This window comes from Armigeres subalbatus, chromosome 1 (genome assembly GCF_024139115.2).
Source record: "Armigeres subalbatus isolate Guangzhou_Male chromosome 1, GZ_Asu_2, whole genome shotgun sequence".
Classification (NCBI taxonomy): Eukaryota; Metazoa; Arthropoda; class Insecta; order Diptera; family Culicidae; genus Armigeres; species Armigeres subalbatus.
In genome coordinates this window covers 31,312,580-31,325,878 of record NC_085139.1, presented here as the reverse complement: position 1 = coordinate 31,325,878, position 13,299 = coordinate 31,312,580, and the positions used below count along the sequence as shown (strand labels likewise).

Sequence of the window (13,299 nt, the reverse complement as noted above, 5' to 3'; positions counted from 1 at the left end):
GCGGCGAAAGAGTAGAGTGTTGGGCGAGCTACGAGCAAGTGTGTATTCGTCGGGAGTGTTGGATACACGCTAAAAATGAACTACTCAAAATGGGAGCGGGCCATTTGGCATAAAGTCATTTGGCATAACGCCATTTGGCATAAGGTCATTTGGCATAGAGGCCATTTGGCATAACGGTCATTTGGCATAACGGACATTTGGCATAATTGTAACCAACGGCAAAAGTGAGGGTCTTTTGGCATAACGGACATTTGGCATAATTTTTCGTTGCGTTCGCTAAATGGTGACTAAATGGTGCGGGAAACACCCCGGAATAGTAAATATAACACCCGTCAATAACAATTTTAGAAAGACATTGTCCTCTCGTGAAAAGAATGCATTTGCAATGCAATGCAAAAGTAGGCGCATGCCCGGACTAGAGCAGTGGTGGATATAATCCTTTCTTTAAAAGAAGGTGTGTTGCCGGATTATGGCAATGAAGGATGAGATCCCTTCTTTAAAAGTAGGTGCTTGCCCGGATTAAGGTCATGGTGGATCCGATCCATTCTTTAAAGGTAGGCGCTTGCATGGATTATGGCAATGGATGATGTGATCCCTTCTTTAAAAGTAGGCGCATGCCCGGATTAAGGCCATGGTGGATGCGATCCCTTCTTTAAAAGTAGGCGCTTGCATGGACTATTGCAATAGAGGATGTGATCCCTTCTTTAAAAGTAGGCACTTTCCCGGATTATGACAATGGTGGATGTGATTCCTTCTTTAAAAGAAGGCGCTTGCCCGGATTATGACAATGGTGGATGTGATTCCTTCTTTAGAAGAAGGCGCTTGCCCGGATTGAGGCAATGGTGGATGTGATTCCTTCTTTAAAAGAAGGTGCTTGCCCTGATTGAGGCAATGGTGGATGTGATCCCTTCTTTAAAAATAGGCACTTGCACGGATTATGGCAATGGAGGATTTGATTTGTTCTTTAAAAATAGGCGCTTGTCCTGATTGAAGCAATGGTGGATGTAATCACTTCTTTAAAAGTAGGTGTGTGGCCTGAATTGTGGCAATGCAATGGTGGATGTGATCCCTTCTTGGAAAGTAGGCCCTGCCCGGATTATGGCAATGGTAGATGTGACTCCTTCTTTATAAGTAGGCGCTTGTCGGGAATAAATCCTTGGTAGATGTGATCTCTTCCCCGAAAAGCACAATTCAGATTGATTTGGTTGCAATAACTCATATGTGACTTGATTGGTTTTAGTAACTCGTCTACGACAAGTGTGTTGCTTGAGTTTTTAAAGTTGGGCGCTTACCCGGATTAAGGCAATGGTGGATTTGATCTGGTCTTACGGCGCATGCTCGGATTGAAGCAATGGTGGGCGAATCCCTACTTTGAAAGCAGGCATGTGGCCGGAATAAGTCATTGATGGATGTGATCCCTCTCTCGGAAGTAATTCTGCCGTTTTGTTATTTCGTTCTTCCGGAAAATGTCTACCATCAATCTAAATTTATCAGAAAACAGCCTCGACCTACTTTATCTACGCTAAACATTACATGAAATATCCCTTTCGCTTTCACAGCTCGAAATTATGCCAAATGTCCGTTATGCCAAATGACCATTATGCCAAATGGCCTTTATGCCAAATGACCTTATGCCAAGTGGCGTTATGCCAAATGACTTTATGCCAAATGACCCAGACCCACTCAAAATTGAGTCGAATCCGACTCATTTTCATTAAAAACGGGACAACTCAAAATTTGAATAAAAGATACTACCGTCAACTGGGGGGAAGATGATCATTTTTAAGACAAAACTTGCAATAGCAATGTGTGTTTACATTTTAAATCGAAACAAATATTTTCAAAACATGTACTGCTATACGTTGCAATAATCAACAACTTTAGTTTTCTGAAATGCATTCGCATTTATTAAAATACATTAAATTATCACACATTTTTTGAGTAATCTGGTTTGGGGTGAAGTTGATCAAGACAGCTCTACTAAAATAATTATGACCTAGTAGTCAAAATACACTAGGTTATTTTTATGAATGTTGAATTTACTACGTAAAGAAGTCTACGAAGTCAACATTTGAAACGAAAATAGCGTCATTTATGACTATCTCTCTCTTTCTTCCACAAAATACATTTTCATGATTATAATCGAAAAACTCGGATTTCTACCTAGCGGTAACATTACTTGAACGGAGAATATTGTTGACTACCATTTCATAAAAAAAATTTGGCACTTTTGACTGACACATCAAGTGATCATCTTCACCTCAATGATCATCTTCCCCCCAGTTGACGGTACTTCAATAAAATGATGATTTCGCGAAAGTTAAGCTTGGCCTTCCATCAATTTTTAATACGACAGATGCGAATCAAGTTTATCTATCTATCTAAGTGCATTTTACGACAAACAGAATCCTAGTTTAAGTGCAATCATCATTTTATTGAAGTAGTATCTTTTACTCAAATTTTGAGTTGTCCCGTTTTTAATGAAAATGAGTCGGATTCGACTCAATTTTGAGTAGTTCATTTTTAGCGTGTAACTGATTCGTGGAATAAACTAAAGAAATTAGAAAAGTGTACTGGTGGTTTCTATTTAATATCCGACATATTTTGGCGACGGAGGATAAATCTAAGCGATCTCGGTTTTCTGTGGCGGAAAAAAAATTTATTTGGAAGTCAGTGAGCGTGTTTCCGAAATTCAAAAGCTATTTTTTCGGGAACGATCAACTAAGAGTGTCCAAGGCTAAATATAAGCGTAAGTAGCATGAAGTGAACATATACTGGGTGACGTGCCTGGAAGAAATACGCTTGGCTTGTTATTTTGCTAAAATGTTGAAAAAGCGTGATTATTCAAAAGTCTCCAGTTGAAAAGGGAAATGGCGGATATGGCGTAGCCCCAGTCCAAAAAAAAAACGTAACGAATTGTGAAGGTATTAGTTAACTCAGTGCTATACAAGAGTGGTACGGCAGGTCTAACGAACACATACATGGAAGCATTAATAACCAGAATATGGCTTGGTGTAGTGGTGATGGAAAAATCTGTGGATGTACATAACGATTCGTGCATGATTGACAAGGTTGTGTAACGGTTGCAAAAGAGGAAAGAATAAGCACGCTGCTATGTGCTGATGGAGTTTTGGGATCAAGTGAGGAAAAAAAATATATAAAGAGGGATACAGCGTTGCGGGGTGGTTAAGTACCAAAGCAGATTCGTAAAAATTATTGAGAATCGTAAGCCGTATTTATGGATAATAAAATGACAACAAGAATAAAGAAAAATGCAATGAATAATCTATGTGCGGATAACGGTGGCAGAATCAAGAAAAGAATAATGGTTGTGTACCAGGAAACGAACGGGTTGTGTACCCATTAGTAATTAAATCTGGTTATGTACCAAGATGCTAGTGAGAATGGGTTGTGTACCCACCGTTGCGCTTGGTTATGTACCAAAATAGCAAACAGGTAATAGTGATAACTAGGAAGGGTCTTGTACTATAGTAGAGAAGTGTTATATTTCGTAGTATGACTAGGGTTATGTACCCATTTAAGCATGACCTTTAGTAGATTTTGATAATACGTAAAGAGTTAAAGGTACGTTCTCGAAACACGACTTATATGATTCGTAATCGATAAGGATATTGGTTACCATTTGGCATTAAAAGGTAAGTGGAGTTTTTTGGTTTTATTTTTTGAAAACAATATATTAACAACGAATGGATTTTGGGTGAAGTTATGAATGGAAATTTGAATTATTACCACAGGCACGTCAACAGAGTTATGAAAATCTTGTTTTGAATAGAGATTTGATTTAGAAAGAAAACATACATTTTTTTTGTTCATTTTTCATTTTCGTTAGCATGAGTAGCTCGAGTCGAATCAAACCGTTTGACGTCACGATTGAAGCAAGTCGTTTACCGATAGAATGGGAGACGTGGAAATTTGACCTGGAATCATTTTTTGTGGCTCAAAGAATCGAAACACAATTTGAGAAACGTGCACAGTTGGCATATCTTGGTGGACCTGGTTTACAAGGATTATTGAGACATCTTCCGGGAGTCGAAAAGGTGCCACATGTTGCAATTGACCCCCCGTATTACGACGTGGCTGTCCAATGCCTTGATGACTATTTTGAGCCTTTCCGACGCAAAACTTTTGAACGCCACTTGTTCCACCAAATCAGCCAAAACTCAGGAGAACGTTTCACTGAATTTGTGATGCGTCTCCGGAAGCAGATTTCAAGATGCTGTTATGATGCTTCGTTGATCGAAGAGCTTATCGCTGACCGGGTAACGCAAGGATGTAGCTCGGAGGAATTGAGAACTAAATTACTTCAGAAAGACAGGAATTTGGAGGAAATCATCGCATTGGGAACGAGTTTGGCGGAGTCTACTCAGAAATCCACAGGCCTGAGCCGACATCCTACACTGAGGAAGGACCAGCAAGAGATAAACATAGTTCGTCATTCCTATCGAGGGTATTCGGAGGATCAGCGCAATTTTAGGCCGGAAATGCGAGGCAAGAGAGGTTTCCAACCAAGGTTCCCGCGGAACCACTCGAATGATCGGTTCATCTGTTACAGTTGCGGCAAACGAGGACATATTCAAGGAAGTGGTGATTGTCCCGCAAAAACAACTAAATGTGCTAGTTGCGGCAGAACTGGCCATTGGGCCAAACGGTGCTACAGTCGAAGACCAGCAGCGAAGCGAGGCCAAGAACTGTTGGCAACGTCCGATGAGCCTAAACCAAAACGAATCCGTGCAGTTGTCGAAGAATCAGAGAAGGATCGTGCACAGTACATTTTTTACGCGATGGGGCGTAACGTGTTCGTATTTAAGGTAGGCGGAGTGGAAATACCGATGACCATTGACTCGGGTGCGGACGCCAATATAATCAATCAAGATACTTGGAATCAGATGAAGGAGGCAGGTGTGAACGTTGTAAACATGTCGTCGGAGACTGATAGAAATCTGATCGCGTACGCAACAGAGCAACCCATGGTTATTAAAGGAATGTTCCAGGCGGAAATTGAAGCGGGGGGAAACAAAGACTTCGCGAAGTTTTATGTTGTGGAAGATGGTCAACAATGTCTACTCGGCGATAAAACAGCGAAAAACCTGAAAGTTCTAAAGGTTGGCTTCGACGTTGGAGCAGTAACGGACAAAAAGGACGAACATTTTCCAAAGTTCCGTAATGTTATTGTTGAAATACCGATTGATGCAGATGTACAACCGGTACAACAACCCTATAGGCGTCCTCCGATTGCACTCGAAAAGCAGATAGAAGAAAAGCTACATTCGCTGCTTCAACAGGACATCATTGAGCGGGTGAAGGGACCATCTCCATGGGTCTCTCCGATGGTCCCAGTTACCAAAGACTCAGGAGAAATTCGATTATGTATCGACATGCGCCAGGCGAATGGAGCAGTTTTGAGGGAGACGCATCCTTTACCTTTGATTGATGAGTTACTGAGCTCGATGAACGGTGCAGTATGTTTCTCAAAGATCGACATTAAGGACGCCTACCATCAGGTGGAGATCTCTGAGAAGTCAAGGCCGATCACAACTTTTATCACCAAGCAGGGCCTGTTCAGGTAGATTCGTTTTTGCGATAATTTTTTATATAGTTTGGTTCACTTTTAACAAAAAAAAATTAAATAAATATTTCTTGACTTTTTTCTTATTATTCATTGCTCAAATCTGGAATAGGTACAAACGGTTAATGTTTGGGGTTAGTTGCGCACCAGAACTATTCCAGAAAGTGATGGAATCGGTGGTAGCAGGACTTGACGGGATAATTGTTTATCTAGATGATGCTATTGTTCACGGACGAACCCAAACAGAACACGACGAAAGGTTGAAAGCGGTTCAAGATAGGTTGACTGAGTACGGAGTTCTTTTGAATGATAAGAAATGCGTATATAATGTAAGGTCACTCGAGGTTCTGGGACACGTATTATCAACTGATGGTATTCGCCCAACGGAGAGTCGGATTGATGCAATTAAGAAGTTTAGAGAACCACAAAATGTGGCCGAGTTGAGAAGCTTCCTGGGATTGGTCTGTTATGTTGGCCGGTTTATCCCGGATCTGGCTTCAAGAACTGATTCCCTCAGGCAACTTCTTCGTGCAGGAGTACAATTTGAATGGGCAGAACAGGAAAAGACGGATTTTAAGGCACTTAAGGATACCATTTCTAAAATTGAGTATCTAGGATTCTTCAATCCCAAAGACCATACAAAACTTATTACGGATGCAAGTCCAACGGGACTCGGAGCAGTGCTACTCCAGGAGGATTCTGATGGAAGAACCAGAGTGATTGCATACGCCAGCAAGGCACTCACAGATGTTGAAAAGAAATACTTTCAGACGGAAAGAGAGGCGTTGTCACTTGTTTGGGGTGTAGAGAAGTTTAAACTATACTTGCAGGGTATAAAGTTCAGTTTACTGACTGATTGCAAAGCATTGGAGTTTTTGTTCAGTCCAAGATCTCGTCCGTGTGCTCGTATAGAACGATGGGTCTTAAGATTACAGGCTTTCAACTACAATGTCGAACACATACCAGGAGCAGCGAACATCGCGGATGCTCTTTCACGACTAACAGTTCATCCCGCGGAGCAATACGACGCTCAAGAATATGTCCGTTGCGTAACCGAAAAAGCGGTACCAGTTGCACTAACCTTCACAGAAATAACGCAAGGAACTCTGGAAGACGCGGACATTCAAGCGGCAATCAAGGCTCTTGAGATTGGACGATTCGATGACATTCCAAAAGAATATAAACCATATGAGTCTGAATTGTGCAGCGTGGACGGAGTTTTGCTCAGAGGTAACCGGTTAGTAATTCCAAAGACTCTAAGAAATCGAGTAATAGAACTGGCTCACGAAGCGCATCCGGGTATCGCTGCGATGAAGCGCAGGCTGCGGCAAAAGGTATGGTGGCCTTTGTTGGATAAAAGTGTAGAAAACTGTGTTAAACAGTGTAAACTATGCACAATGGTCTCTTCGTTGGGTGTTCCTGAACCGCTACATAGAACTAAGATGCCAATGATGCCATGGATTGACATCGCTGTGGATTTTATGGGTCCGTTACCGTCCGGTCACAACCTCCTGGTCCTCGTGGATTATTTTAGTAGATTCACAGAAGCCATAGTGATGAAGCAGATCACCGCTAAGCGTACCATCCAAGCACTTCATGAATCTTTTTGTAGATTCGGCGTTCCAGAAACAATCAAGGCGGATAACGGCCCCAATTTATAAGTGATGAATTAGCAGCATACTGCCGAGAATATGGCATCCAGCTCCGTAAAACTACCCTTATTGGCCGCAGGCAAACGGAGAGGTTGAGAGAGCGAATAAGACTATTCTGAAACACTTGAAAATAAGTCAGGAATCTGGAAGCGTGGATTGGGTTTGGGATTTACGTTCGTTTTTACTAATGTATAACTCTACACCGCATGCGACAACCGGGGAAGCGCCGTCCTCTCTCATGTTCGGAAGGGTTTTACGTGACAAGCTTCCAAGTATGGACCACAGAAGGTTTCGAATGAACGCAGAGGAGATTCGGGACAGAGATTGGTCGAAAAAACTGAAAGATGCGGAATACAGTGACACTCGCCGTCATGCAAAGCTTTCCGAACTCAAAGAGGGAGATGTAGTTGTCGCAAAGCGAATGCATAAGAGCAACAAATTATCAACGACTTTTGGTCCGGAAGAGTTCGAGATCATCAAAATGAATGGTTCGGATGCAACACTGCGGTCAACTGAATCAAAACGCATCGTCCACCGGAACGTAGCTCATCTGAAGCCGCTGCTGAGTAAAACGCCACCTGAAGATCACGAGACAATGGCAAAATCTAGGGATACGAACCAACCAGGATCAACTTTAGATTCAAGGTCGGAACAGCGGCCAATGCGATCACTACGCGCCCCCACATATTTGAAGGACTATCAAACTAAAGCTGTTTATGACTATTGATTATAGGGGGGGTGTCGGGTCGTGCCTAACTACGACCCTGATTATATGTAAGATAGATGGGGTAGGTTGGCAGCACTGAAGATGCGGCGAAAGAGTAGAGTGTTGGGCGAGCTACGAGCAAGTGTGTATTCGTCGGGAGTGTTGGATAACTGATTCGTGGAATAAACTAAAGAAATTAGAAAAGTGTACTGGTGGTTTCTATTTAATATCCGACATCAGTGACAACAGATGTTTTTCGATTTCTCAGTTAGTTGTGCTGCAAACCCTTGAAATCACGTATAGGATACATTGTAAAAATCTCCTTTTTTATTTTGGTCGCAAATTTACCTAATCAAAGTGAATCGCCTATTTGAGGACCTCCATCGGTCTGAGCAAACCAAACAGCAATTGATAAATCCCAACGAAACACATGGTCCGGCACTCATGATATATTTTTAGAACCATTTCCCCACCAATTTACGTTATTTTCACAAATCACCCTAATATATGTCACATTGTTAATATATAGAATATGAAATCAAAATATAATCCACATCCACTTACCGAAATTTGCAACAATTTGTAACAGTATTGCGATGCTGATGAGCCTCCGGAGGAGGCAACTGCCACCGATCCTCATGCTGTCGTACAATCCGCCACTACTCGTCGAAGGTAGCCACCACATGTTTTTCTTCTTTCGTTGCCAAAAGCACTCTCTCCCAAATTCGATTTTTCCGAAGAAAATATTCTCACGTCACCGGCTTAACACTCGCACACTTTGAATTCCGACGTAGGTTCACACCCTGTTCACACTTTTCCCATAATGATTAGCCGCCGAGGGGAGCCGTTTTCCTTTCTTCGTCGTTGGCTGTCTTCGAAAAGATTGACTTGTTTCCACATTAATTTTTAATTGCCCACTTGAGCTCAGCTGGCGTCCACCACCGTCGTTTCCACCATAACAACAACTCCGCTGCAGGGTGCTGAAAAAGAGTGTTCGAACATCGTCGAACTGCTTTTTAATTGCCCCCGAAGATTTTTATAGATTCTATACCGCAGCGGAAGCCAGGGATGCCAGACGACTTATTTCAATTAAATGTTAACGATGATTATTCTTATTAAATTGCTTGGTAAAGCTAAAGGAACGCGAATGCCAAGAAGAATGGATTAGGAAAATACGTCCCAGTCAAAAAAAGAAGAAAATTGTTAAAAACTTCTTCGGAATTGGGAAAAATGACCTGAAGTTCTTCTGTTTACATGTGCAGTCAAATAATGTTGACATTCTGTTTATCGATAAGCCCCACGAAAGTAAGGGTAAGTAATTCCAACACCTGGCATCCCTGACAGCGGCAACATACGGCTGAAACCCATCGGTCCCATTCCCATCCAGCCACTTAAGTAAACAAACCTTCCCAAAGTGAATTGCTCGTGCGTTGTTTGTGTTTACATGCTCTCCGGTCGGCGCACTGTCGGAAGCTAATTTTATTGTTTTTATTCCCTCGCCTCCGTCACCGTCACTAGTCCTTGCATTCGGGTCTCATCTCCTGGCGCTGCGTTGTTTGGATGACATATGGACGCATACGGCACACTTTCCCGATTGCCGCAGTATACAACACCACCAGAAGAAGGTCTTTGGCCTTACTCTCGAAGCCCTTATATGGGAGCTCTTTTCTCCCGCCTCAAATCTGAGTCGTTCACTTTATGGAGGCCTCGGCACTTTATGACATTATTCAAACTGACGGGTTTTGGGTTGATTCATAAATATTTTTTTAATTATGCTCTTCAGATCGTCTTATTTTTTATGTATTTTCTTGTTTCCTTCTAGGCTGCCAGTTATGATCACTCGCTAACCGACACGCTTCGTGTGCCAAGATGACAGCTATTATGCCATTCAGTTCTGGAATGGGATGGCTGATGGCGCGGTGGCATTGATGCGCGTCGATGATGGGAAGGATGTCTGCTCGCAGGAAGGCTGAATAAACAAATCGCTGGAAGTGAATAATGAGAGAAGAAATAAAAAGGTTATATTATATTTGTTTGCATCAAGATGTATGTTGTTAGAAATGTGTCAAAAGATATCCAAAATTATTTATCGGTAGTAAGATTAAGATAGAATAATGTGTGAATTTAGTTGGTTGGGATGCTTATGCTGGTTGGATTAATCGTCAAAAATCAAACTGACTTTCTCGCGCACTGAGAAAATAAGAAAAATACATAAGAGAGGTCGAAATAGCATTTTAGGGGGATAGATTTTACTTTTTCTATCAATTGGGTCATAAAGCCGTACCTCGTTTATGATTGCAAACGATAGAGCATCGGTCCAGAATACATGAACCGTTGTTCTTGTAAAAGTCTGGCAAAGGTTGAGTCAAGTGCCCTGCGGTGTTTTGCTAGTGCGTTCAAAAGCAAATTATACTACTTTATTCTGTACGTCAAACAAGAACGAAAATGTTGAGTAAGCGTATTCCATTTATTTTTAAATTTCAAATTAAACAATGTTCCTTTCGAATCGGAAAAATCTGACGCGTTCAGAATCATAAGCTTCATTGTTCCCTGAAAGAAAATCTTATATCGGGTCTTCATTTAAGGACTCAATTCATATCTATTTGCGGTCATTTGAATTTGAATGAAATCCGTTTTTGAATTTTTTCCAAGGGGGACCCAAGGGATTTGTTCCAGACTGTTGGGGTGGTAATTGCAGCAAAGATTGTTTGCTGTGAAAGCCAGTGAAAACAGCAGCTCGTCTGGTTGGCATTTTTTAGGGTTGATAACAATTGTGTCGGATCAAGTTCAGAAGCCAAATTGGCCGTATTGGAACTGCCATTTTGTGCCACGAGTCAGGCTACGGGCCTCAATTGTAGCAGTGGTAGTTGAAGTGACTGTGTGTTCGCGTTCGATTGAGTACAGGCTGTGCAGATTAAAATAGAAATGCTTGGCCGAAACCCATTCGGGGAAGGTGAAAAGTGCGAATGAGGAGTGAAAAGTGAGACGTATCATTTCTCACTTCTCACTGTAAAAAGTGAGATGCGCGAAATAAGTCTTACTACCCGCTACCCACTTCGCACTACACCCGATTCTGTTTTTACACGGCCGTGTAAAAAAATCCCAAACATTTTTTTTGAAAAGTTGCTCCATTTGGCATGATTTGTCGAAAAATTATAAAACTTCCTTTACACGATTTTCAAATTTTGAACTGAATTTTTTTTTACACGGAACGCATCCCCCGTGTAAAAAAGAATCGGGTGTACTCACTTTTCACAGTGAAAAGTTAGTAGTGCGAAGTGGGTAGTAAGACGTCTCACTTCTCATTGTAAAAAGTGAGATGCGAGACGTCCAACAATTCACCTTTCACTTCTTACTTTTTACAGTGAGACATCTCACTACTAACTGCTCACTGTGAAAAGTGAGAAGTGAAAAGTAAATTGTGAGACGACTCACATTTCACTTCCCCTACCTACTTTTCTCAGGGAGAAATATGAGATGATGAGTGAGAGTGAGACGTCTCACAATTCACTATTCTCTTCTCACTTATCACTGCGTAAAGTGAGAAGAGCAAAGTTAGAAGGGAGGCGTGAGGGAGGGAAAGTGAGAAGAGACTCTCACCTCTTTTTTTAATTGATTCTTTATTTGAAAGGCTCAATCGCCATAGGCATCATGTAGCCGAATTGCTACCTTTTTTCCTCCCCCGTTCTATGTTTATCTTTATTTATTGACATATGTATTGCAATTTTTTAAAGTAGTTTTTATTAGATGCACATGGGCTGCGTTAGAGAAACACTGCTCCGGACAGACTTTCTTCTCTTCATTACCCATTCTTGACAGCCGTTGCTTTGCTGTTCCAGTTGTATCGTTTGAATGGGATTTGAATTAAATCGAGCTGGATGATGAATCGTCGTCGAAAGAATCGAAGTCGTAGGGTTTCTCTGTCATCTCTTCATCTTCTTCAACAATAGGGCACTGCACGGACTGCTTTGTCTCTTTTTCGCTGCAAAGAAATTAGAAAACAACAAGGCCAGTAAACGTCAAAATTTATGAAGAACGAAAGAGAAAGAGATTTTTCTGTGCAGTACCCTATAGAACATTGTACTTTTTCTATTACAGTCGCCTCTCCACATCTCGGTATTGAAAAGACCATCGAGATAAGGAGAGATCGAGGAGTGGAAGAAAAATTGAAATGGGTACTAGATTGAAAAAAAAAGTTCGTTGCTATGAAAAACGACAACAAAACAAATACCACCTCTTGCTGTTCATGTGTTTGTTATTGTCCAAAAATGGTCTAGTAGCCTAGAAAAATGAATATATCGACATAGGGAGAGAGAATCCTGAACAAAATATGACCAGAACACAACAAGATAGAGAGATATCGAGATAGGGAGGTTATCGAGATGTGGAATGCCCAAATGTATGTAGATTGAAGGGACCGAGCAAACCATCTACATAGGGAGAGATATCAAGATATAGAACATCGAGATGTGGAAAGTCGACTGAATTTCACCGAACTTGTCCGCAGTCTTGGGAAAAACTCAAAATCTCAAAATTCATAAACGATTCCAATCACTCGTGAGTTGAAACGCACCCAACTCAACACCCGAAAAACACCTGAGTTTAATCATCCATTTGAATTATCGTAGGTTTTCTTTTGTTCTCCTTCGTAGAATAACAGTAAAATAACGTCCAACACATAGAATAATGGATACCCTTGCGTGTGTAAACAATAAATTGTCCCCAAATTGATTATAAACACTTCGTTTGGACAACGCTGCTTTTTATATGTTATATCGACGCAGAGCCCTAATGGTTTTTGGTAGATTATCTCTTTCTGTATGCCATCTGAACCTCATTATATATCACAACGTAGGTTAGTCAATGCGTGTAATGTTTCTTGTCAGGAATAAAAGATGATTTTATGTGAACCAAATTCCTGCTTTGTCGTGTGGGATAATCGAGCCACTCCAACCTACCACCAGTTCGATCACAATTTATAAAGCTAAATGAGTTTTTGGGAAATGAGTGAAATGATTCGTTTTAGCATGAAAAACTCAGACGTGATGCATTATTTTAAAATCGCAAACGACTTACTTCGCGCGGGAGCGCTCAATGATTGAGGTTTATGAATGATTTTACCAACACTGCTTGTCGGATGAGGATGATGTTTTCTCGCTGCGTCGTGGAGAATATTCGTGTTAAGCTTGAACTTTAATCGATCGTGCGGGAGCTGTGGTTGCTGTTTCGATGACTGCAGCAGCAGCTTCCGAACATTTTTGCTCCGAATGCGCTGCTTTGCCGCATACCCTATATGATGGTTTCTGTCCATTGTAGGTGTACAAGCTCTGGTGATTTCTAATCGTGATTCAGGA

The 13,299-nt window shown here is 41.4% G+C and overlaps 1 protein-coding gene and 1 long non-coding RNA gene across 2 annotated transcripts in view; one reads left to right on the top strand and one right to left on the bottom strand.

Annotated features, from left to right (window-relative positions):
• LOC134208246 (uncharacterized) overlaps positions 1-9,755 on the bottom strand; it is a 525,640-nt gene extending 515,885 nt beyond the window's left edge. The window contains exons 1-2 of the mRNA XM_062684279.1: positions 9,351-9,755; positions 8,510-8,925 (exon numbers count right to left, since the gene is read on the bottom strand). Coding sequence (XP_062540263.1) covers positions 8,510-8,630 — 121 coding nt within the window. The 5' untranslated portion in view covers positions 8,631-8,925; positions 9,351-9,755. The remainder of the gene's footprint in view (positions 1-8,509; positions 8,926-9,350) is intronic.
• LOC134208247 (uncharacterized) overlaps positions 1-9,784 on the top strand; it is a 157,354-nt gene extending 147,570 nt beyond the window's left edge. Inside the window, exon 3 of the long non-coding RNA XR_009978572.1 lies at positions 9,768-9,784. This is a non-coding gene — a long non-coding RNA (uncharacterized LOC134208247). The remainder of the gene's footprint in view (positions 1-9,767) is intronic.
• The last annotated feature ends 3,515 nt before the right edge of the window (positions 9,785-13,299 follow it).